General features: G+C 38.7%; 1 protein-coding gene across 6 annotated transcripts in view; it reads left to right on the top strand.

The window, feature by feature from the left end:
* ARHGAP26 (Rho GTPase activating protein 26) overlaps window positions 1–26338 on the top strand; it is a 448623-nt gene that overhangs the window by 252779 nt on the left and 169506 nt on the right. For all 6 annotated transcript variants that reach the window (XM_059174922.1, XM_059174924.1, XM_059174925.1 and 3 more), the window contains exons 13-15: window positions 566–631; window positions 4978–5052; window positions 24828–24915. In XM_059174922.1, the coding sequence (XP_059030905.1) occupies window positions 566–631; window positions 4978–5052; window positions 24828–24915 (229 nt within the window). The remainder of the gene's footprint in view (window positions 1–565; window positions 632–4977; window positions 5053–24827; window positions 24916–26338) is intronic.

The following is a 26338-nucleotide window of genomic DNA, read 5'->3' on the forward strand; positions in this document are numbered from 1 at the left end:
TTTGAAGGAGACCAGGAAGCAGTTAGTCCTGCCATTCCTGACAATAACAGGACAAGTGATTTAAAGGATGCCTACTTATTCTTTTGGTAAAGTTCACATCACCCTGTGCTATAGTGTCTTCAGCTATACATAGAGGATAACCTAGCAGAGTAACCATGAGAAATAAATGAGGTAATATAAACAAAGCAGTTAGACTACCTGGCATATGGTAGTCTCTCAGTGAATGCCAGCTGATTTTTTTAAAAATCTTTTTTTTTTTTTTAAAGATTTTATTTATTTACTTGACAGAGAGAGATCACAAGCAGGTGGAGAGGCAGGCAGAGAGAGAGGAGGAAGCAAGCTCCCGGCTGAGTGGAGAGCCCAGTGCGGGGCTCGATCCCAGGACCCTGAGATCATGACCCGAGCCAAAGGCAGTGGCTTAACCCACTGAGCCACCCAGGCGCCCCTAAAAATCATTTTTATCTGTGGCCATACCATGGGACTGATTGATCCTGGGTCTGTCAGACCTTGTCTGAGGTTGGTGTGCATGGCAAGCAACTTGACTGCCCTTCTCTTCCTCTTTCAGCTGCACAGTTGGACAGCATTGGCTTCAGCATAATCAGGAAATGCATCCACGCTGTGGAAACCAGAGGTAAAGTCATTCAACAGATGGCATTGTTCTCAGTGAAGGTCATGCATCTGGTGAGGCGTCAGACCTGCTACCTGTTTCCCGATTTTAAGTGACTCATTAACTCCCCAAGTGCCATTGTTGGTGTGTTTCCATCAGTTGTGTTGCTCTGAAGCAGGCACTCTCAGCTGCTTTGGTGTCATCAACCTCTTTGGCTGATTGGTAGAATGTTTTAAAGGCATACATGTCAAATACATAGGATAATAAGGAGTCTAATTACTGGAATTCAGTTGTAATGTAATAGTACATGTATTTCTTTATTATCACTTTAAATGATAAGAAATAGATATGGGCCTGATAACTGGCGTAACTTGGAAATGCAGTTGACCCTTGAATAATGTGAGAGTTTGAGGTTCTAACCCCCTATCCTCCTGTGCAGTTGAAAATCTGCATATAATTTTTTGACTCCCCTGCGAACAACTACTAACAGCTTTCTGTTGACCAGAAGCCTGACAAATAACATAAACAATCAATTAATACATGTTTTTATATGTTACATGTATTATATACTGTAATACTACAATAAAGTAAGCTAGAGAAAAGAAAATGGTAAAGGATCATAAAGCACATTTATAGTACTGTACTGTGTTTATTGAAAAAAAATCCTTGTGTAAGTAGACCTGTGTAAGTAGACCAAGGAAAAAAAATCCTTGTGTAAGTAGACTTGTGTATTTCAAATCTGTGATGATCAAGGGTTAACTGTCTTGATATTTCAAGATGTCTATAAAAGTCGCAATGTGTTATGAAAACAACTGATTTCTGAACAAGTCACAGGTATTGATAACACTGTGATTTATTGCTTATATCATAATGGAAGGAAATGTTTAATTTCAGCGACAGGGTCATAAAAGCGAAGGTATAATTGTTTTCCTGCCTAAGTTCATTGACACTCTGAATTCTCTAATGGACTCCTGGGGTCTGTGGATGGCAGGGTAAGAACCATGCTTTGAAAAGCCAGTCCCTGGTTACTATCCAGGTGGGTAGAAGGGGTCAGGCCCCTGGTTTCCTGCAGCAATGCTGTAGCCAGGCCCTGCCTGTTGTGCCTGGGTCTGTAGGAGCAGGACTTTGAGAACCAGGGAAGCTGAATCATCCCAGTGGTCTCCATTCCCTCCTCAGATGTTGCCCCAAAGGAGATTTCTCAGTTACGGCAGTTGGGAACTTTGAGTGCTCTGCTCTTTGGGACGCCTGAGAAAAGCTGTTACTCTCTTTGCTGTGGATTTAGTTTGAACCATTTTTAAAGATGTGAGTCTTAGTATTCCACAGCCTCTCAACCTGCTAGTCTTTTTCACTTGATTGAAAGAAGTTTTATCTTTTAAAGCAAGATCTATAACTCTATTAATTAAGAAACATAAATATCTTTATAAGGCCTATAGAGCATTGAATAGAGAGGGATGAAAAAAATCTTAACTGTATAAGCCACTCTTCTTACCCAGTCAGAAAGTGTTCTTTCCAAAGTAGTTATTTTAATATGTGCTAAGATTTTTTAAATGTTTGCTTATTTCTGTTATACCTTCCTTAAATAAAGAGTTAAGGCAGCTTTCAAAAAGAAGTGAATAACAGCCAGAGAATATAAAGTAGGAATAGGTGAGATTTCTGGGAATTGATCTGGAGGAAATAAGGACACAGTCAGGCTGAGCCACAAAGCTGTTTACACAATGGTGTTAAAGTGAAAAGTAGAAACTGGTCAAATGTTTTAAAAATTAGTTGAATCACCAGTGGTACATCCATGCAGTAAAAAGCTATGAATCACTAAAACTATAGGAAAATACATTTATTGATATGCAGAGTTTTCATTATTACATATTAAGTGAAAAATGAAAGTTATGAAACAGCCTGCACATTATGAACCCATTCTGGGAGATCCACATATGCACCGGTATCCTCATGTTGTCAGTGAGGCGCTCAGCTTTTCTTTCTGTCTTCCTTTGATTTATCTACCTGCCTTAACTGCAGTTTCTAAATTTTTAAGCTGTCTGTTACTAAGATAGCTTTTCAATAGGTTTTTAAATTTTCTGTTCATTCTAAGAGGAAAGAATGAGGAGTAAGAGATACAGGGTCAACAAAAGTAGAGGCATACTAAAAATGCAGCCAAAAGTAAGTTCAAAACAAAAATCTTCTCCCCTCCATTGTGAAATTCATCCACTTGCCCGAGGTGAGCCACCTGTTTGTCTCTGTTCTCAGTGGCCAAACCAATAGGGAAATGTAATTATTTAAAACCCTTCACAGAGTCTGTGATAAATGCAGACCAGTGGCTCAGGAGGACAGCTTTTTATGATATAAAGCCAGAAAATATACATAGTAAGTAGTAGAGGAAGAACAAGGTCACCAGCGGTTTGGTGTCCTAGCCTCTGCCTCTTTGTCCCTTCCTGCTCTAAAAGGAAGATGAAAATGATAGGTTTTAACTTGGGGGAAAGTTTTCATTTGACACAAAAAGGAAAAGAGGGCAATGTGAGTTAAATGCCGTTTTAGCATAAATACTTGAAGGAAGTGGTTATTTTCCTACTGGAATGCATGTATGCATATCCATTATTTGTGGTGACCAGAGGTGAACAGACCTCCCATATTTTCTAGGATTTGCTAATCATCATCCAGCAGGAGACAGGATTGTATCCAGTCCAGGAAAGGTCAAAGACGGAAGAAGTAGAGACACTTCAGAAAGGACAGGCCCGTTAAGCCACAACATTACTGAATAATGGTTCTGCTATTGAACAGCTTGGGACCCATCCCTTAGTTTTAGACCACAGTGTCCTAGTCCCCAAGCCATGGAGGCTGATGCACGTGCTTTTACAGATCCTTTTTAGCTATAAAATCCCATCATTCTAGACCACTTCTTTTTATTCCTTAATTCTACATAGGCCTGTGGAGACATTGTAGAATCAGGCTTTTCCCAAATTTCTTCCAGGAAATTTTGTTTTGTTCACAAAGTAGTGGCCCTGGAGTATAACTCTGTTTTATGCATTATGTCATTATTGCGTGCTGATCTAGGTATGGGAGCTATACTGGTAAAGAAGACAGAATCACTGTACATAGAGGTTATTCCATAGTTGTAGGGGAACAACAAAGAAGAAACTAAAAAAGAAAGAGAATTTCACATATTATTACTTACTACAAAGAAAAGAGGGTAGGGGACCCACCAGTAGGGTTGATCATGGGATGCCCTAGGTTGAAGAGATTGCATTTCAGTTGAGACCTGAATGATAAAAAGATCTGGGAGAGGCATGTTCTAGGGGAAGGAAACAGCTGTGCAGAGGCTGTGATTTGGGAGCACAAGCGTGGTGTGTTGGAGAAATAAGAAGGCCAGTGTAGCTAGAGCAGAGTGAAAGTGGTTGATGATGCAGACGTGGGCCAATGCTTAATCCTTCAGGGCCTTGTGGGCCACAGTAAATTTTGATTGTGGTCTAAATGCAACAGGAAGTCATTGGAAGGTTTTGAGTAAAGAGAGGATTTGAGCTGATACATACTTAAAGAAGCTCATTTTGGTTGCTGGTTGGAAAATGGACATCAGGGTAATAAGATGGGAAGCAGGAGATCACTTAGTTGAGAGGTATCAGGTTTGGTGGGCCTAGTACTAAACAGAAAAATCATTTCCAATCACTTGGTCTAAAAGGTCCCTTTTTGTAAATGGTATAGGGTGATCTAATCCTTGCTTAAAGATTAAGCAATCCTTGCTTAACTTAAATGAAAAAAACCTCTGAGGTGGCTTAGTTTTTGTTTTTTTGGGTGTTTGGAGGTAATTCTCTTCTACTTCAGCTGCACATTTACTTGGGTTGAATGAAGGTAGTTTTCATTTTTCTTCATAAAGAATGTTTACATGGCAAATAAATGGATTTCCTCATTTCTAAGTCTTGGTGAACATTGTCCAAAATGAAGAATCCTCTCACACCTCTATATTTTTATTCTGTATTTGCAAATAGATTGTAAAGCATTTATTCTTTCCTATATTTATATCATGTCAGTTTTGGCTTTTTAAATTAAAAAATTGGTTTAATGTAACTTATTTAGAAGTATATGCTTGGCATCTTTTAAATCTCTTCAGAAGCTGCATTTGGCAAGAGAAGAGGAAGGTTTCTTTCCTCGCTGTTGACTGAACTGAACTAATACAAGGGCTGAAGTGTGCAGCACACCCGTGAAATCTTAGACAGCTGCACCAAATCCCACTCCTTTGCTAAGAGCGGAGCTGAGTGACAGGGGACTTTAATTAGAGTGGGTTTTAGAAGGACGGAGAAAATGAAAAAAGTTCATCTGGCTGGGTTGGCTTGACTTGTGTTCTGACATGCCTCTAATTAAATCATCACTGTTTCTCTTCTCAGGGATCAATGAGCAAGGGCTCTACCGAATCGTGGGGGTCAATTCCAGAGTGCAGAAGCTACTCAGTGTCCTGATGGGTGAGTACAGCAGTGACTGTGCCAGGCAGGTCCCAATGGGGTCCAGGGGGTCGCTCTGAAAAGTCATTAGTTCTGTGAGTATGAGCAGCCTCTTGGGAAGGAATTGGGTGTCCAAGCGGGAACGCCCAGAAATCAGCTGTCCCACTCACCAGTTTTTATGGCTGTAGGCATTACTGGAAGAGATACTTAGTGGGACTGGACAAAACAAAACAAAACAAAAATGGCAGGGCACAAAACAAAAAAGGCACCACACCCTCTGTTTGTAGACTCAGCCGTTGCTAGCCCAAGTGGCGCTCAGTCACTCATGTGACCACCACACCCTACTCTGTCGTTAATAGCTTATGACTCCATGGCCCTCTTTGGAGACAGGCATTTGGTGGGGCACACCCGATGCCCAAGGAAGGGGCATCCTTCTAGTTTGCAGAGCATTTCAGATGCCATGTTCCCTGTTACCAAAAAGGTGTCATGCGACTGCCTGATTACATGTATATAAGCAGATAATTCTTGTGATCCTCTTTGCATCTAGATTTCTACCTAGACACTGTTGTTTGAGGAACAGAACCTCCCCTACAGCTAGCTGACATAAATATAAAAGCACTATCTCCAAATGTGTGGTGTTTGAATCAAAACCCCATGAGTCAATGAGCCAATTTGCTTAGGCTGCAGATTTCCTATATTTTTAGATGAGAATGCAGTCAGCTTCAGTGAGTCACATGGATTTAAATGGCAAACAGATCAGATTTCACATATCAGTGGCTGTTACTCATCCCCATGGAAGCCCAGCCGTGCACTTGTAGAGACGGACTATCACTTAGGGTCCTTGCTCAATGTCTGGGCAGGGATACTTCTTTTTTTTTTTTTTTAAATTTATTTATTTTCAGCATAACAGTATCATTATTTTTTCACCACACATGCAATCCGTGCCCTCTATAATACCCACCACATGGTACCCTGACCTCCCACCCCCCCCACTTCAAACCCCTCAGATTATTTTTCAAAGTCCATAGACTCTCATGATTCACCTCCCCTTCCAATTTACCCCAACCCCCTTCTCTCTTTGTTATATTTGTCGGGGTGTTTGTTGTTGTTGTTGTTTGTTTTGCCATCCAGTTTCCGAAAATAGTTTTCACAGGTAAAGAAATCTCCTCTCTCATATTGTCCAGTATGACTCTTCTCTGTTTCTTTTTCTAGAGAGCTCCTTACTTCTTGTTTGCAAACCCTTTTCTATTGCTAGTCACAGTGACATATTTTGTTTGAAAGTATGATTATTTGTGAGGTACTCTTGCACTGAGAATCTTCTTCATGGTTCAAATTTGCAGTGTGGTTAGATTCGTAATAAATTAAACTTTTTATTTTGAGATAATTTTATGTCTGTATGCAGTTATAAGAAATAAAACATAGTTATATGTGCCTTTACTGTCCTTCAGTAGTAACATCTTGCTACACTGTAGTAAGAGGTCATTAGCCAGGATATGAATACAGTCAAGATTCAGGACAGTGTCATCACCACAAGGGTCCATCTGCTTAGTCTCTCATCTCCTTCCCTGCCCCTGCAGACTCCTCATCTCTTGTGTATTTCTCTGATTTTGTCACTTCAAGATTATCTCAGTGGAATCATATCATATGTAATCTTTTTTGGATTGGCTTTTTTTTTTCATTCAGTATAATTCCCTTGAGATATTTTCAAGTTGTTGTATCAATACTTTGTTCTTTTTTTATTGCTGAGTAGTATTACATAGCTTAACCATTCACCTGTTGAGGGACATCTGGGTTGTTTCCAATGTGGGTAAATTAGGAATAAAGCTGCTATAAATCGTTCTGTACAGGCTTTAAGTGTGAACATAAATTCGATTTTCCAGGATAAATTGCCCATAAGTTCGATTGCTGGGTTGTACAGTGACATGGTGAATTTTTAAGAAGTTGTAATGTATAGAAGAATTAAGATTTTAACAGGTATCAACCCTCGGTCTTTCATTTCATTTCTTTTTTTTTAAGATTTTATTTATTTATTTGACAGAGAGATAGAAAGCACAAGTGAGCAGAGCAGCAGGCAGAGGGAGAGAAAGAAGCAGGCTCTCTGCTGAGCAGGGAGCCCAAAGCGAGGCTCGATCCCAGGACCCCAGAATCATGACCTGAGCCGAAGGCAGCCACTCAACCAACTGAGCCACCCAGGTGCTCCTCAGTCTTTCATTTCTGATCGGAGTTGCAAATGTTTGGAGTATGTCCTTGCCATAGCCGACTGCCAGGTGCTAGAGTAGAAACTTTAAAAAGATTCAATCCTTGTGTGCAAAGAGTCTGGTAGGGGGAGATATGCATGCATGAGAATCATGATGTAAAATAAGACTCTGGCACCTAGTACAAGCTGTATCTGGAAGATTGAGTAGTGAAGGAGAGAATAGGAGTATAATTCAGATTCACGAAATGAGCAATAATAATAATGAGGGGCAGAAGGTAGAATCAGTGATGGCTATAGTGGAAGGTACTAATTTATTATTAATATTATTTTAATATTTGAACGTGCTTGAGGCTGGATCAGGAGAGTTAAAACTGAAATGGTAAGATGGTCCCTTTTGTCAAAGAAATTGAATTTTGTGCTAAGAAGTTTGTGAGAGTTTTACTTCTTACAGAAAAAGAAGAAGACACTATTAAGGGTTTGTAGTGGGGCACCTGAGTGGCTCAGTTGGTTAAGCTTCTGACTCTTGATTTCAGCTCAGACCATGATTTCAGGGATGTGAGACTGAGCCCTGTCATGCCCAGTGTGGAACCTACTTAAGAGTCTCTCTATCCCTCTCCCTCTGCCCATCCCTACCTCCCAAAAAGTTTCTAAGTAGTGACGCTATATGTATGAGGGCTCTTTTGCACACACAGTGTCAAGAAGACAATTCAAAACAATTTAAAGGGGGCGCCTAGGTGCCTCAGTTGGTTGAGCGGCTGCCTTTGGCTCAGGTCATGATCCCAGGATTGAGTCCTGTATCGGGCTCCCAGCTCCTTGGGGAGTCTGTTTCTCCCTCTGACCTTCTCCTCTCTCATGCTCTCTCACTCATTCTCTCTCAAATAAATAAATAAAATCTTAAAAAAATATTTTAAAGGACAAATAAAATGCATTCATTTCCTCACACAACTGCTCTGTCCAAGATGGCAGAAGCATAGCAGGATGTGGTGGCTCCAGTGACAGAGGAACCTTTGTTGGAGCCTTTCCTACTCCTTTCTTCTGGCTTCTCATTATCTGTGATCTCTGCTTGTCTTGATATCAGCTGTTTCCTTTGTGGGACTGTCCCACATTGTTCAGCCTCAACAGTTTGTGAATCTTAATGTCACTCAGTAGAGAGTATCTTTCTTGACAGTTCATGGGGGACTTTGGTCAGCATGGGGCCGTTCACATGATTTATTTCTAAATCTCAGGGCAGCCCCCTGACCTACAGCAGGTGGATCTGGATGGCCTGGATTCTGGACATATCTCTGATGATGTTAGGGAAGTGTGGTGAGTGGAATAGGGAGGGGGTTAGTCCATAGAAACCTGTGGACTGAGCAGAATTAGTAAAAGGTTATTGGAGGAGAGCTTTCCTGAAATAATGGCTGCTGGGAGATTAAAAGGGGAAAAACAGTATGTCCAACACAGGTTTAACAAGATCTGACTAGTCTTAGAAGGGTAGCACTGGCAGCAATGGAGAACATGTATTTGATGTGGAGAGACATGAAGGAGGAAGACAGTTGCAATAATTAAGCAGTGTGTAGCTAACCAGGGCTGGACCAAGTAGATGCTCTGAAGTTAGGCAAAAAGGTTCAAAATGATTGGAGAGAATCAACAGGACTTTGTAACCAACTGGATATTGGGTAGAGAGATTTCGAAGATAACAGATTATTATGTAAGGTGATACTAGTGAAAAGAAATATGACATTTTGGATGGGTTTACTGGAAAAAAGAACCAGTTTATGCTAAGCAAAGTGTGGTGTCAAAGGATCTTGTTTTAATCACTTCTCTTAGTGGCTCTCAAACAAAATATTTGTCCTGTTCTCTTCCTCAGTTTTCCTGGGGACAGACAAAATAATCATGAATATCTGCGAAATGTCATGAAAAACTAATAGCCAGCAGCTGAAAGTCACAAGGCCAACTGCCTCTGCCAGGAGAGCGTTACAGATAGACTAGCATCCAAACTGAAGCTCAACCAGAGCTGAGAGATGACCACAGTGCAAGATCTCATCAAAAGTGGAGAATGTATCGTGATTCTCATGACCAGTTAAGGTAACCTGTTTGGATCTTGGAAGTGAGGAATCACCTCTTAGACCAGACCTGGAGGCAGAGCCCTGTCTCTCTTCCCTTGTGTGAACATGCTGCCCTCTTCTTCAATTCCTGGTATTGGTACTAGGCTGGGTTAGCCTAGAGTGTAAAACAAATAAGGCTCCTACACTGCAAAACCTCTCGCTGAGGTGGCTGGGCTGCGTGTGAACCATTCTTTCACTATTTCTTTATTCTGTATTGATTGGATGCCCTTTCAGGTGCTAGGCAATGTGTAGGATATGAACTATTTTTCAGAGCCTCTCACAAGTAAAAATATGAGTTTTTATTGTTGAAAGTATGGATTAGAATTAAGTAAAACCAGAGACTTCCTTTGATTACTTTGACTTTACTTTGTATGTTTTTAGTACATTAGAGGACTTGAGATTGGAAGAGGAATCTTAAGAGCCAGTGCTTTGAGGGGTGCCCAGGTGGCTTTTTGGTTAAGTGTCTGCCTCTGGCTCAGGTCGTGATCCCAGGGTCCTGGGATCAAGTCCTGAGGCCCCTGTTGGTCTCCCTACTCAGTGGGGAGCCTGCTTCTCCCTCTCCTTCTGACTGCCCCTCTGCTTGCTTGAGTGTACAAGCACTCTCTTTCTTTCCCTTTCTTTATTTCTTTCTTTGGGAGGAAAGAAGGAAGGAAGAAAGGAAGGAAAAGAAAGAAAATCTTAAAAAAAAAAAAAAAAAGAGCCAGTACTTTGAGAACTTTTTCCTTATATTGATTAGAATTCCTTAAGGAACCTTGCTAGAATATGTTTTAGTACATGTTGTGTAGACTGGTGCTAGTGTCCTACCCAGAGCTACCCTAAATCCCCTTCCTCCTAAGAGTGGGGGTTCTTAATCTGTGAAGAGTGAAAAGTTTTCAGGAACACTTGCAGATTCCTGGAAATAGTCTCTTCCATGTGTGTATTATTGTTTTTTCTGTCCCCTGAATGGTAGGATAAATTTTTCTAAATTTTAGCTCATTTTTAAATAAAAATCATCTATATGCTGATTTGTTCAGTATGTCTGTTTTCTCTTCCTGTACATCTCTATATTTATTTTTAGATAACTTTTTTTCTGATCAAAGACTGTTGAGTGATGATTATAGCAAATTTGGAGAAAGAAGGTAGAAAGAAGAAAACGAAAGTCTTGCAGACCATAGATAACCTTTATTCTTTATTGACCATTTTATCATACCATTAAAATATATTCTGTAATATAAAATGTTTATAAAGGTGGAATCACACCGTGCATATATATTGCTGTTAATAGGGTTTTTTTTAATCATGTAACACGACAGTTTATTTTCTGATTTCATTCAAGTTCTTCTAGAGTGTGATTTTTTTTTTTTTTTGGGCTATGTATTGTGTAGATACAACTTTTTAATTAATCCCTTATTCTTGATTACATAAACTGATTGCAATTTCTCATCATTCTAGAAGGCACTCAGGCAAACATCCCCATAGGGGATGCAGAGCTTAAAAGCATGCGTTTTGGAGTTAGACAAGTTGCAGTTCCACTGCTTATCCATTTGACTTTACACAAATTATTTAAACCTGTCTAGTCTTCTGTCTCATCATCTGTAATAATAACTCCTACTTCCGTAATAATGTGAGAACTAAACGAAAGATGCATGTGGGTTGCTGAGTCCAAAAGCCTCTACATGTTAGTAAATAAATGTTGGCTGTTGTTATTTTTAAGTTATATATTCATATTGAATGATTTCCCTAGGGTTTGTTTTAAGATGTTGAATTGCTGGCCCAAGGTATGTACATGTTTTCAAGGCCCTTAACTGATTGCACAGATTTGCTGTCAGCAGTTTGTAGAGTGCCCTGTACCTCACAGCCTTGCCATACACTTTATTACTTTTTTTTTTTTTTTGCATATAAATTACAAGTGTATTTTCAATGTATCTCTTTTTTATTTAACTTTGCATTTCTGTAGTTCTGAGTGAAGTTGGACATTCTCCCTATGTTTCTTACTGATTTATATTTCTTCTCTCCTGAATTGCCTGATTTTGTGTTCTTAGCCTATTTTTGTATTGGTACATTCATCTTCTGATGGTAATAATTTTTAGGATGTGGAGACTATATCACCAGTATTTTGTTGCATTTTTTCATTTATCTTGGACTTTATTTGTGGTACTTTTGCTTTGTTTTACGAATGTTTTAAATTTTTATAACATCTAGTCTTTTATGAAATCAGTCCTTTTCCTAGATGAATTATGCTTTAAAAGACCTTTTCCATCTAGGATTACAAAACCTTTTTCTTTTCTTTATATCTCATTAAGAATATATTTATGTGAAATGGAAACTAACTTTCCTTTTCCTGAAATACTTATCTGATGGACGAATAACCATATAATAAGAAAATTTCTCCCCTCTACTACTTTTTAATATTACTATCTAGTCATTCTTTTATACATTTTGGGCTCTCATGATGGACTTTTTACACATATTTTTCCAAAGGAAAATAAATTTTCTTTTTGTTTGTTATTCTGTACCTCTTGATCTTCTAAAAAATTTTTTTCTTCATTTTTTACCTTTCTAAAGTTTTTCTCTTGATCCTTTGCATGTTAGCAAAAATTCTCAAATTTGTACCCCCATCCATGTAATTTATTACATTTCTTTTGGTCTTCATATTTTTTTCTTGCTGTTTATAATGCGACTTTTAACTTTGTAATTGGGTTTTCTGTGTCTTTGTTTACATTCCTTATTTAGCTGTTTTCATTTATACCTCTCAGTCATGTTTATTATTTCAGTCTGTGTCTTTTTACTCTGATGCCTTATTTCACAATGTCCATTAGTTTTCTGAATTTCATTTATATTATAGAATAGGGCCTTTCTGAAATTTTATTAGAGTGCTTTGGTCTTCATATTTTATGCCAAGTGTTGCATCAGCTTTTTTTTTTTTAAATTTTTTATTTTTTATAAACATATATTTTTATCCCGAGGGGTACAGGTCTGTGAATCACCAGGTTTACACTCTTCACAGCACTCACCAAAGGACATACCCTCCCCAATGTCCATAATCCCACCCCCTTCTCCCAACCCCTCTCCCCCCAGCAACCCTCAGTTTGTTCTGTGAGATTAAGAGTCACTTATGGTTTGTCTTCCTCCCAATTCCATCTTGTTTCATTGATTCTTCTTCTACCCACTTAAGCCCCCATGTTGCATCACCACTTCCTCATATCAGGGAGATCATATGATAGTTGTCTTTCTCCGCTTATTTCACTAAGCATGATACGCTCTAGTTCCATCCACGTCGTCGCAAATGGCAAGATTTCATTTTTTTTTGATGGCTGCATAGTATTCCATTGTGTATATATACCACATCTTCTTGATCCATTCATCTGTTGATGGACATCTAGGTTCTTTCCATAGTTTGGCTATTGTGGACATTGCTGCTATAAACATTCGGGTGCACGTGCCCCTTTGGATCACTACGTTTGTATCTTTAGGGTAAATACCCAGTAGTGCAATTGCTGGGTCATAGGGCAGTTCTATTTTCAACATTTTGAGGAACCTCCATGCTGTTTTCCAGAGTGGTTGCACCAGCTTGCATTCCCACCAACAGTGTAGGAGGTTCCCCTTTCTCCACATCCTCGCCAGCATCTGTCATTTCCTGACTTATTGATTTTAGCCATTCTGTGAGGTGATATCTCATTGTGGTTTTGATTTGTATTTCCCTGATGCCGAGTGATGTGGAGCACTTTTTCATGTGTCTGTTGGCCATCTGGATATCGTCTTTGCAGAAATGTCTGTTCATGTCCTCTGCCCATTTCTTGATTGGATTATTTGTTCTTTGAGTGTTGAGTTTGATAAGTTCTTTATGGATTTTGGACACTAGCCCTTTATCTGATATGTCATTTGCAAATATCTTCTCCCATTCTGTCAGTTGTCTTTTGGTTTTGTTGACTATATCCTTTGCTGTGCAAAAGCTTTGATCTTGATGAAGTCCCAATAGTTCATTTTTGCCCTTGCTTCCCTTGCCTTTGGCAATGTTTTTAGGAAGAAGTTGCTGCAGCTGAGGTCGAAGAGTTTGCTGCCTGTGTCCCTCTCAAAGTTTTTGGTGGATTCCTGCCTCACATTACGGTCCTTCATCCATTTTGAGTCTAGTTTTGTGTGTGGTGTAAGAAAGTGGTCCAGTCATTTTTGTGCATGTGGCTGTCCAATTTTCCCAACACCAGTTATTGCAGAGGCTGTCTTTTTTCCATTGGACATTCTTTCCTGCTTTGTGGAAGATTAGTTGACCATAGAGTTGAGGGTCTGTTTCTGGGCTCTCTATTCTGTTCCATTGATCTTTGTGTCTGTTTTTGAGCCAGTACCATACTGTCTTGATGATTACAGCTTTATAGTATAGCTTAAAGTCTGGAATTGTGATGCCACTACTTTGGTTTTCTTTTGTCAACATTCCTCTAGCTATTTGGGGTCTTTTCTGGTTCTGTATAAATTTTAGATTACTTGTTCCATTTCTTTGAAAAAAATTGATGGGATTTTGCTAGGGATTGCATTAAACGTGTAGATTGCTTCAGGTAGCATAGACATTTTCACAATATTTGTTCTTCCAATCCATGAGCATGGAAAATTTTTTCATTTCTTTGTGTCTTCCTCAATTTCTTTCATGAGTACTTTATAGTTTTCTGAGTAAAGATTCTTTGCCTCTTTGGGTAGGTTTATTCCTAGATATCTTATGGTTTGGGGTGCAACTGTAAATGGGATCGATTCCTTAATTTCTCTTTCTTCTGTCTTGCTGTTGGTGTATAGAAATGCAGCTGATTTCTGTGCATTGATTTTATATCCTGACACTTTACTGAGTTCCTGTATGAGTTCTGGCAGTTTTGGAGTGGAGTCTTTTGGGTTTTCCACATAAACTATCCTATCATCTGCGAAGAGTGAGAGTTTGATTTTTCTTTGCCAATTCGGATGCCTTTAATTTCTTTTTGTTGTCTCATTGTTGAGGCTAGGACTTCTAGTACTATGTTGAATAGCAATGGTGACAGTGGACATCCCTGCTGTGTTCCTGACCTTAGGGAAAAGCTCTCAGTTTTTCCCCATTGAGAATGATAGTCACTGTGGGTTTTTCATTGATGGCTTTGATGATATTGAAGTATGTACCCTCTGTCCCTACACTTTGAAGAGCTTTGATCAAGAAAGGATGCTGTACTTTGTCAAATGCTTTTTCAGCATCTATTGAGGGTGTCATATGGTTCTTGTTCTTTCATGTATTAAGGTATTGTTTTACCTTGATTGATTGATTTGTAGATGTTGAACCAACCTTGCAGCCCAGGAATAAATCCCACTTGGTCATGGTGAATAATCCTTTTAATGTACTGTTGGATCCTTTCAGCTAGTATTTTGGTGAGAATTTTTGCATTGATCTGTAATTCTCCTTTTTGCTAGGGTCTTTCTCTGGTTTGGGAGTCAAGGTAATGTGGACGTTTTCCTTCCATTTCTGTTTTTTGGAATAGTTTCAGGAGAATAGGTATTAATTCTTCTTTCAATGTTTGTTAAAATTCCCCTGGGAAGCCATCTGGCCCTGGGCTCATGTTTGCTGGGAGATTTTGGGTGACTGCCTCAGTCTCCTTACTGGTTATGGGTCTGTACAGGTTTTCTATATCTTTCTGGTTCAGTTTTGGTAGTTTATATGTCTCTAGGGATGCATCCATTTCTACCAGATTGTCAAATTTGGTGGTGTCTAGTTGCTTGTCATATGTTCTTAAGTTGTTTGTATTTCTTCGGTGTTGGTTGTGATCTCTCCTCTTTCATTCATGATTTTGTTAATTTGGGTCCTTTCTCTTTTTTTTTTTTTTTTTTGATAGGTCTGGCCAGGGGTTTATCAATCTTAATTCTTTCAAAGAACCAGCTCCTAGTTTTGTTGATTTGTTCTACTGTTCTTTGGTTTCTGTTTCATTGATTTCTGCTCTGATCTTTATTATTTGTCTTCTCCGGCTGGGTTTAGGTTTTCTTTGCTGTTCTTTCTTCAGCTCCTTTAGGTTTAGGGTTAGGTTGTGCATTTGAGACCTTTCTTGTTGCTTGAGAAAGGCTTGTATCACTATATATTTTCCTCTCCAGTCGCCTTTGCTGTGTTCCACAGATTTTGAATAGTTGTGTTTTCATTTTCATTTATTCATGCATTTTTTCAGTTCTTCTTTAATTTTCTAGTTGACCCATTCATTCTTTAGTAGGCTGCTCTTTAGCCTCCATGTATTTGAGTCTTTTTCAACTTTTCCTCTTGTGGTTAAGTTCCAGTTCCAAAGCATTGTGGTCTGAAAATATGCAGGGAATAATCCCAGTGTTTCGGTATCTGTTGAGACCTGGTTTGTGACCCAGGATGTGATCCATTCTGGACAATGTTCCATGTGCACTAGAGAAGAATGTGTATTCTGTTGCTTTGGGGTAGTATGTTCTAAATATATCTGTGATGTTCGTGTGGTCCAGTGTGTCATTTAAAGCCTTTATTTCCTTGTTGATTTTTTGCTTAGATGTCCATTTCAATGAGCGGGTTGTTAAAGTCACCTACTATTATTGTATTGTTATCGATTTGTTACTTTGATTTGACCAGCTGATGAATTGGTTTATATTATTTGCTCCTCCTGTCTTAGGGGCATAGATCTTTAAAATTATTAGATCTTCTTGTTGGACAGACCCTTTTAGTATGAAATAGTGTCCTTCTTCACCTCTTATTATAGTCTTTGGCTTAAAATCTAATTTATCTGCTATAAGGATTATTTCCCCAGCTTTCTTTGATGCCCATTAGCATAGTATATTGTTTTCCACACCCTCACTTTAAATCTGGAGGTGTCTTTGGGTCTATAATGAGTTTCTTATAGACAGCATATCAATGGATCTTGGTTTTTTATCCGTTCTGATACCCTATGTCTTGTGATAGGGGCATTTAGCCCATTTACATTCAGGTTAACTGTTGAAAGATATGAATTTAGTCCATTGTATTGCCTGTAAGGTGACCATTACTGTATATTGTCTCTGTTCCTTTCTGATCTATATTACTTTTAGGCTCTCTCTTTGCTTAGGGACCCCTTTCAATATTTCCTATAGGGCTGGTTTGGTGTTTGCAAATTCTTTTAACTTTGTTTGTCCTGGAAGCTTTTTATCTCTCCTTTCTATTTTATCTCTCCTACTATTTCCAGCTTAGCTGGATATAGTATTCTTGGCTGCATATTTTTCTCATTTAGTGCTCTGAATATATCATGCCAGTCCTTTCTCACCTGCCAGATCTCTGTGAATAAGTCTGCTGTCAATCTAATATTTCGACCATTGTATGTTATAGACTTCTTGTCCCAAGCTGCTTTCAGGATTTTCTTTTTGTCGCTAACACTTGTAAGTTTAACTCTTAGATGATAGGGTGTGTATCTATTTTTATTGATTTTTGTGGGGTGTTCTCTGTGCCTCCTGGTTTTTGATGCTTTTTCCCTTTGCCATATTAGGGAAATTTTCTATTATAATTTGCTCCAATATACCTTCTGCCCCTCTCTCTCTTTCTTCTTCATCTGGGATCCCAATTATTTTAATATTGTTTCATCTTATGTTATCATTTATCTCTCAAATTCTCCCCTTGTGCTCCAGTAGTTGTCTCTCTTTTGCTCGGCTCCTTTATTCTCTGTCATTTGGTCTTCTAAATCACTAATTCTCTCTTATAACTCATTTACCCTAGCAGGAAGAACCTCCATTTTTTATTGTACCTCATTAGTGCCTTTTTCATTTTCAACTTGGTTAGATTTTAGTTCTTTTATTTCTCCAGAAAGGGATTTTTATTTCTCCAGACAGGGATTCTCTAATACCTTCCACGCTTTTTTCAAGCCCAGCTAGCAGCTTGATAATCCTCATTCTGAACTCTAGTTCTGACACATTCCAATGTCCATACTGATAAGGTCCCTAGCCATTAGTACTGCCTCTTATTTTATTATTATTATTTTTTTTTTGTGGTGAGTTTTTCTGCCCTGTTGTTTTATCCGGATAAGAACATATGAATGAGAGAGTAAAATACTAAAAGGATGGCAAAGACCCTAGAAAAATATATGCTAACCAAATCAGAAAAGACCCAAAACTAGGGGGGGAGAAAAATGGGAAGGAAATAAATAAATAAATAATAAATATATATATATATATATTTGTGTGTATATATATATATATATATATATATATAAGTATATATATATATATTAGACTGGTGAGTAGAACAGAGTCACCCACTTGATTTTGGGTGTATTCTGGTCTCGTAGGAGAAACTATGTCCCAAAATTTTTAAGGAAGAAAAATTTATATATATGCAAAAATAAGAGTAAACATGATGAGGCAATGGAATATGTTTGTAAAGATGAACATTTAAAAAGATTTAAAAATAGGAATTGATAAGTTGGTTGGAAAAAGAAAAAAAAAAGAGGAGAGAATGTCATCAGTCTGGAGCTAGATTTAGGGTATATTTTGATCTATTAGAAGAAATTACCTCCCAAAATTTTAAAGAAAAAAAAATATGTATACAAAAAATAAGGTTAAATATAATGAAACGATAAAATATGACTATAAAAATGAAAATTTTAAAAGATTTTTTTAGAAAAAGGTATTGATAAGATAGGAAATAGGAAAGTTTAAAAAAAAGAATAAGAAAAAAATAAAATTAAAAGAATTTAACTCTGTAAGACTAAAAGATCATGGGGGAAAAAGCCATGAATTCTATGTGTTGCTTTTCCTTTGCTCTGGATTTCTGCAGTTCTCCTTGATTGATGATCTTGGTCTTGGCTCAGTGTTGTTTCTGATTTCTAGAGGAGGGGCCTGTTGCAGTGATTCTCAAATGTCTTTGCCCGAGGCAGAATTGCACCGCCCTTGCCAAGGGCCAGGCTAAGTAATCTCAGGTTCTCTCTAGTAAGCTTTTGTTCCCTGAGCGCTTTCCATAGAGCTCTGAAGGACAGGAATGGAAGTGGTGGCCTTCCAATCTCTGGTGCCGCAGGATCTGAGAGCTTGGGGCCCCACTCCTCAGTGTGCCCTCAGAGGAAAACAGTCAATCCCTCCCGTCTCCCTGATCTCCAGCTGCACTCTGGGTCACCGGGCCTGTGTCTGAGCATTTCTATCTCTGGTGCAGGGCCCTGTTTCAGGTCTCCAAACTTAGCAGATCACTGTGGTACAGTCACACACCACCCCTTCCAGAGGAGGAAGGAAGGGGTCTCTCCGGATCTGCCACTTGTGGGGTTGCTGCTCAAAGAACAGTGGAGTCATTGTGCCTTGTATCACAGTTTAAGCTAACCCTGAGCTGAGAGTCTCACCTCGGTCCATTTCTGTAGCTGGCTTCCCTGCTTTGATACCTGGGAGCTCTGCTACACTTAGGCACTCCTGGTCTTTCAGTGACCCCGAGGGTTCTGAAACCACACTGTCCCCGCAAGGGCTCCACCCCCACTTAGCCTCTGGAACAACATCCCTCAGTGGAGCAGGCTTCTAAAAGTTCCAGTTTTGTGCTCTACTCCTCTGCTGCTTGCTGGGAGCCGGCCCCTCCGCTGTGGTCTATCTTCCTGTCGCTTTGGATTGGCTTCTCCGCACATCCTACCTTCGCGAAAGTGGTCTATTTTCTGTTCCTAGAATTGCTGCTCTTCTTCTCTTCTATCTCCTATTGAATTTGTAGGTGTTCAGAATCTGATTAGTTGATCTTTGATAAAGCTGTCACGGTAGTTCAGTAAGGGAAAGGACAGTAATTTTAATGAATGTACAATTGGACATCCATATGGAGAAAATTCCATCTTTATCTTAAACTATACATAAAAATTATCTCAGGCTCCTGGGTGGCTTAGTGGATTAAGCCACTGCCTTCAGCTCAGGTCATGATCCTTGGGTCCTGGGATCGAGCCCTGCTTTCTGCTCAGCGCGGAGCCTGTTTCCTTCTCTCTCTTAGCCTGACTCTCTGCCTGCTTGTTATCTCTTTCTCTGCCAAATAAATAAAATCTTTTAAAAAATAAAAAATAAAAATAATCTCAAAATGAATTATATTCCTGGGGCGCCTGGGTGGCTCAGTGGGTTAAGCCGCTGCCTTCGGCTCAGGTCATGATCTCAGGGTCCTGGGATCGAGTCCCGCATCGGGCTCTCTGCTCAGCGGGGAGTCTGCTTCCTTCTCTCTCTCTCTGCCTACTTGTAATCTCTCTCTGTCAAATAAATAAATAAAATCTTAAAAAAAATGAATTATATTCCTAAACCTATGAACTAAAACTATAAAACTTATAGGAGAAAATTTAGAAATTTTGGTGACCTTTGTTTAGAAAAGATTTCTTAAATAGAAAACAAAAAGTAGGAAACAGAAAAGAAAAATCTGATTTAAAAAAATCTTTATCCAAATAAAAAATTTCTGCTCTTTAAAAGTTACTAAGAAAAAGAAATTGGGAGCTACAGATGAGGAACCTTTTGAAGATATTTATCTGGCAAATGAATTGTATCCAGAATTTATTAAAAATAACTCAAGTAATTCAGTAATAAGAATTCAGTAATAAGAACACAACCAATTCAGTTTTAAAAATGGGTAAAAGATTTGAATAGTTTATCAGGGAAGATACACAGAAGGACAAAAAGTACAAGAAAAAATAAACAATGTCACTAGTCATTAGAAAAGGAAATTTAAAAAAACAGTTATTCCTTCATGTCTACTGGAACAGCTAAAATTTCAAAATTAGACACCTGACCATATCATGTGTTGATGAAGATGTGAAGCACCTAGAGCTCTCAGGTTGCTGTGGGAAAGCAAAATAACCCAACTGTTTCGGAAAACAATTTAGCAATTTCTGATAAAGTTAAACATATTTACTATGGGACTTCTCCTACATATTTTTACCCAGTTCCACTCCTACGTAGTGATCCAAGATGTGAAACTTTAGTCCACATAAAAACCTGTATGTAAATATTTATACCAGCTTTATTCATAACTGTAAAAAATTAGAAAAAACCCAAATGTCCCTCACCTGATGAATGGATGGACAAATTGTGGAATATCCGTAAAATTGTTTACTACCCAGCAATAAAAGGATCAAACCACTGGTACATGCAACAACACGGGTGGATTTCAAAAGTATTGTGCTTTGTGACAGTGGTTGCCAGGGGCTGGAGGTGGAAGGAGAGGATTGATTGTACAGGGGCATAGGAGGATTTTCATGGTGATGGAAAATTACCTTTATTCAGGTTGTGCATGTCACTTGGCTGTATACATTTTCCTAAATCATGCAACCATGTGCTTATAAAAGGTGAGTATACTCCATAAATTTGACACATAGGAAAGGATTCTCAACCTTCCTCCTCCTTTTTCTTTTTTTTTTTAATCAAACAAACAAATTAAAAATGGGACTTTTTTCGCCTCTCAGACTGGCCAAGATCAAAGTTCTGCATATTGTTCTAGGATCTGGGGATCAGTCAATGGTACAGCCTCTGAGGGGTAGTTGAGGAATAGCTTTCAAAATTAAAAATGCATGTACTTGGGGCGCCTGGGTGGCTCAGTGGGTTGAACCTCTGCCTTCGGCTCAGGTGATGATCTCAGGGTGCTGGGATTGAGCCTCACATCAAGCTTTCTGCTCAGTGGGGAGCCTGCTTCTCCCTCTCTCTCTCTGTCTGCATGTCTGCCTATTTTGTGATCTTTGTCAAATAAATAAATAAAATATTTTTTAAAAAATGCATATACTTTTTTATTTCAATTTTATTTTGAGGGATTTTTTTGTTCTATAGGTAAGTCATGTACATGGAAACAGTAGTTTATATCATTGTTTATCATAACAAAACTCGGGGAATAATCTAATTTCCATTAATGGGAACATTATGATACAGTGAAGTACTTCTGTGAGGTAGATAAATTTGTGTGCTAGTGTGGAACACTTTCTCAAGGTACTGTCAAATGAAAATAACAGTGCACAAAATGACATGTATAGTGTACATGTCTTTATGTTTTTAAAAAGTGGTATGTATTTATATGCTCTTATATGCTAGTATTTGCATGTGTTATTAGAGATAGCATACATACACGCAGAACTGTTATTTATAGTTGCCTCTAGCACAGGAAAGGTTTACATTTTAATGTTTATCTACTTGTTTTGCTTGAATTTTTTTTGCCAGGTGCACATGTTATTTTCTCAGTTAAAGAGAAAAAAATAATTTACATACAATTATACTGAATTCTTAGGAAATTTAGGAGTACATAGATGGCTAGTCCTGATCATTTCCTCCAGAATGTCTCTCGTGTTTTCATCAGCAACACAGTACTGGACTAGATGGATCTTTCTAGTCCATCTGATTGTTGAGATGTTTCTGAGACTATTCCCCTTGTAACCGCTGCTTCCAGTCTGTCTCCTGTTTTTTCAGATTCCTGTGGGAGCAGATTCATGAAGAAATCTATTCAGTTTAGTTTACCCACAGGCTGCCTTTCTGTATGTTGGCCTGATCCTCTGGCTTAGGTTCGTTTCACAGTGTAATGCAATGGTCAAGTGACTTGGTGGGGAGAAATGTACTGAGTTCAGAGGATAATTGTAATTATGCCTTTGTGTCATGTTTGGATGCCACCAGGGTTTCTCTGAGTGAGAGGGAGCATTGGTAAGGGAGGTGTGGAAATTGGCAGCACTTTCTGAAAATGAGGTGGTTTGGGAGGCTGTATTCAATTTAGTTTGGATATTAAATGAATTAAAATGGACGTGCTCAAGTTCTAAACCTTGCCTCATTGGTGCTATAAAAAGCCCTTTAGCTGGACTGTAATCTGACTCTCCTCTCTGTAATGTTACACAATATTCCTATGGTTACAGAGCCCGAATAAATGGACGTTAATCATTAGTTTGCTAAATGTGGTCCGTGGAACAGTTCACAACTCCCCGACCTGCCAACTGCTGCTTGTTAAGTGTTGGGCTCACTCTTCTTGGGTGGAAGTTGGTTTGTTCCTCAGAAAAATGTACAGTAACAGTTGTCTTGCATCCAGGAACCATGCACTATGGCAGCTCTCCATGTGTCTCGGGTTGGGGAGGGGAAAAGGTCATGCTAAGCAAAGTTTTTGGTACATGCTCTTCCGCAGGAAGAAACCATTAAGGGAGTGAAAGATGACAAAGCAAGAAGAGAATTAAAGCGGCAGAGGTTTTGGTCATTTGGAGAATCACCCTTGGGTTGGCTTTTCAGAAATTTGCTATGATAGAGCTTTATGGAGTTTGCTATTCTGTGACCCTAGAAATAAAATCACACACTTTATGTTGTTTATTGTTTGTTTCATGTGATAAGACAGATTTCATTAATGCTAGGGTCACCTGCAAACACATAAATGTGCTGTCTTTAGGAACTAAATGTATTGGGAGCTGGGGCCTTTTCTATTTCACCTAATACATATGGAGGGGGCACCCGGGTGGCACAGTAAGTTAAACATCTGACTCTTGGTTTTAGCTCAGGTTGTCATCTCACAACCTGATCAAGCCCCTTGTGGACTTTATGCCCAGGGCAGAGTCTACTTAAGTTTCATTCTTCTTCTGCCCCTCCCCTAAAATAAATAAATAAATCTTTAAAAAAAAAATTAAATGTGGGAACCTGGGTGGCTCAGTGGGTTAAAGCCTCTGACTTCAGCTCAGGTCATGAGCCCGGGGTCCTGGGATGGAGCACCACATTGGGCTTTCTGCTCAGCAGGGAGCCTGCTTCCCACAAACGCCTACCCCCCGCCTACTTGTGATCTCTGTCTGTCAAATAAGTGAATAAAATCTTTTAAAAAATTAAATGTATCAGGGAACGTATTGAGAGCAGCGGGTATCAACTGGATTTATGCCCTTACCTGGGGTTTAGAGCCTAACTCCTTAATCCACTCATGATTATTTGGACTCTTCCTACTAGAATGAAAGTAGGTTCTTTCCTAATAAATACAAAATATATTGTGCCCACTTGTGACTCGTTCTCCCCTTCCAGCTGAAAAGCTGTGTCTCTGCAGGAAGAAACTCTTTTTTTCTTTGAGACTGTTGAGAAAGAGTCCAGTGGCTGTTTCTGTTTAACTGCTCTATTATTTAGTTCTCTTCTGATTGTAAAAAAAAAAAAAAAGAAAAGAAAAGAAAAGAAAAGAAAAAGAAAAAAAAAGAAAGAAAGAAAGAAAAAAACAGAAAACCTGACCTTACCTAGCTTAGGGAAAAGGGAATTTATAGGCTCATATGATAAAAAAGGAATGGCGAGATATGAGGGCTCAACCCATGTCATCAAGACCAGCTCTCTCTGCTTCTCTCATTTCTGGCTTTGTCTGTCAGACTTCACTCTTGGGCTCTAGGTGGTGGCATCTAGAACAGTTCGGAGAACCTTCCAGGTACAAACCCAAAAGGAAATAGCAGAGAGCCTCTCCCCTGTCTCCTAGAAGGGTCCTGACATTCCACTGGCTTAGGTCTTGGGTTCTCCCTGAACTAGCCATGGGGCCAAAGAGATGCTGTGCTTTGATTGGTCTGTCTGACTCTCATTTCCCACCCCTGGAAGCCTAGAGCCTTCCCCCAAGCATGTGCAGTAGGCATGCAAATCACTAGTTGTGTGTAAACATGAAAGCTGGATTCTGTCTTCACCATACTGAAAGCCTTTACTTCCAACCACCTTGTCAGTGGTGAGATGGGGCTGTGTGCTGCCCAGGAAGACTAGCTCTAAGAGTGGTCTCTTCCTTTAATACATGTGCATTTTAAATACACTCATTTGTTGACCAGTCCACACAAGAGAAGACTAAAGAAATGATAAGGAGCCAGTGTAATTATGGCGGTCCCCATTGCACTTCTTGGCTTAAGGCAATTTTTAAAAAAGACATATAAAAGTAATGGAATTGAGTCATAGTTTAGAAAATATAAAAACAACAGTTATCCCCTTCTAACACAACCACTATATTAATTTTAGAGTACTTCCTTTCAGCCTTTGTTCATACAATTTTTTCGTAATAAACTTTAAAATCTTGGTTTGTTTGGGTGTTTTTGCTTGACATTGCTTGAAAATCCACACATTTTTCCTACTGTTGCATAGTCAGTATTTTCATATAAATGCAGTATAGTTTTCCATCACGGAGCCATGTCAAGATAATCATTTGTCCATCATTGGACATTTAAGTTATCTCCTTTGAAAATTTTTTCTGCTGTTACAGAGAATTAGCATGTATTGAATGTTCCTGGGGTATGTAACTTTGGTTTTGCTTTATCTTATTTTCTGAGGGTAGATTGTGAGAAGTGGGATTACTGCTTCAAAGGGTATAAACAGTTTTATGTCTCTTGACACATATTGCCAAATTGCTTTTCATAACTGTTGCATTTTATCTCTTCTGCCTCTAGCAGTTTCTGAGAGGATCCATTTCACTACAATTTTGCCAGCAATAGATACTTGGATTTTTAACCATATTCTTAACTGAACCAGCAAAAAAAAAAAAAAAAAAAAAAAAAAAAAAAAGGTGTTGTTTTGTTTTAATTTGGATTTCTTTGGTTAATAGGGAAGCTGAATGGTTTTATATATCATGCTTGTTTTTTAGCTATATTTTCTGTTCCTGTTTACACATTGCCTTTTCTTCTTTTTAGACCCTAAAACAGCTTCTGAAACAGAGACCGATATCTGTGCTGAATGGGAGATAAAGACAATCACTAGTGCTTTGAAGACCTACCTAAGGTAGGGACTTTCCATTTGCAGGGCAGGGTGCCAGCTTGCTATCATGCAATCAGGAAGAAAGCAGTTTTATTTCCAGCCTCCAGAAAGCTGTTGAGTGGGTGTTTGGATATAGAAACAGCTTATGTGTGGGTGCAATTAGCTCCGCTGGTCAAACCAATTGTAAGCCATCCATCCTTGATGGGTTGCCATTTGTGGGGATGCCATGAGTGATTCAAGAAGCTTTGCTCTTTATGAGAAGTTACTATGATGATTAGCCTTTAACAGAACCTAAAATATGGTATTTCCTGAATCCCCAAATACTCTAGTCAGAAAACAAGGAACTCCTTATCTCAGTCTGTTAAAAATGCATAATTACATACATATCCTATGTGTTTTGATGGTTTTGTGCATTGCAATATAATCTATCTACAGATAGATAGACTCCGTAATAGATTGTCCTTATTAATGGAAGTCCTTTTTGACTCCTTCTGCTAGTATAGGAAAATGTTATTTTATTGGAGAATAGACTCTTTATCTCGTAACACTGTGCATGGTATGACTCCTATTTTCTGCCCCTCCCTTGGTTATTAAGGGAATGGGTGATTCTAGCTGCTCCCATATCAGTTTTATGAAGTGACTGAAACTTACCCTGAACTTGAAGGGTAGGTGAGGGTCCAGTCTGAACTAAGAGGAGACCAGTGAACTACATAAGCATTTGTTCAGGTTTTGTGAAGATTCACTTGGCTCAAAAACAAAGGAGGAACAAGCCCCAGGAAAGAAATTGGTGATGCAGGTTTTATTGCCTATTGGGGAATTGATAGAAGGATCTTGAAGTCAAGAGTAAGATGTAATGCAAGTGAAGATCAGGAGTTAAATTGGGGGTTCTGATGAGAATAAAATAGAACCTGAGTCAAGAATAATTTATAGTCTGTTGAGAAGGTTGTTATTTGGACTGTCAGAAAAAAGCTGAAGTTTACAGTTAAACACACTCATTAAACATATTGATTAAACATTCATACCACATATACTATCACTGTAGTTTACACAAAACCAAATCACAGAGGTTTGTATTTAGCACTTAATTTGTACATGTTGATCTAGTGATTAGCTAACAAACGTTAAATATAAAATATACTTTTAAAAAACTATATAAAATTTGATTATGTCGTGCTTAATGTTAGGGGTTCTAACACTTTTGGCATTCTGGAGCAACCCTCGGTAGTGAATTTGCCACAAAAATTACAGAAGTCTCTCATAGTGTTTCCAGATGAACTGATTTTAATAACAAGCTGCTGGGAAGACAAGAGTTTTAGTACAGGTAATTACAAATGTTTAGTTAGTTTCCTTTTTCTCAGACACATCTTAAAATGCTCTTGTCAATGGGTGAGTCACTGACTGAAAAGGAAATCTCTTGGCTTGTGCTAGACTTTCACATTAGCAGTTT

Source organism: Mustela lutreola, chromosome 5 (assembly GCF_030435805.1).
Source record: "Mustela lutreola isolate mMusLut2 chromosome 5, mMusLut2.pri, whole genome shotgun sequence".
Classification (NCBI taxonomy): Eukaryota; Metazoa; Chordata; class Mammalia; order Carnivora; family Mustelidae; genus Mustela; species Mustela lutreola.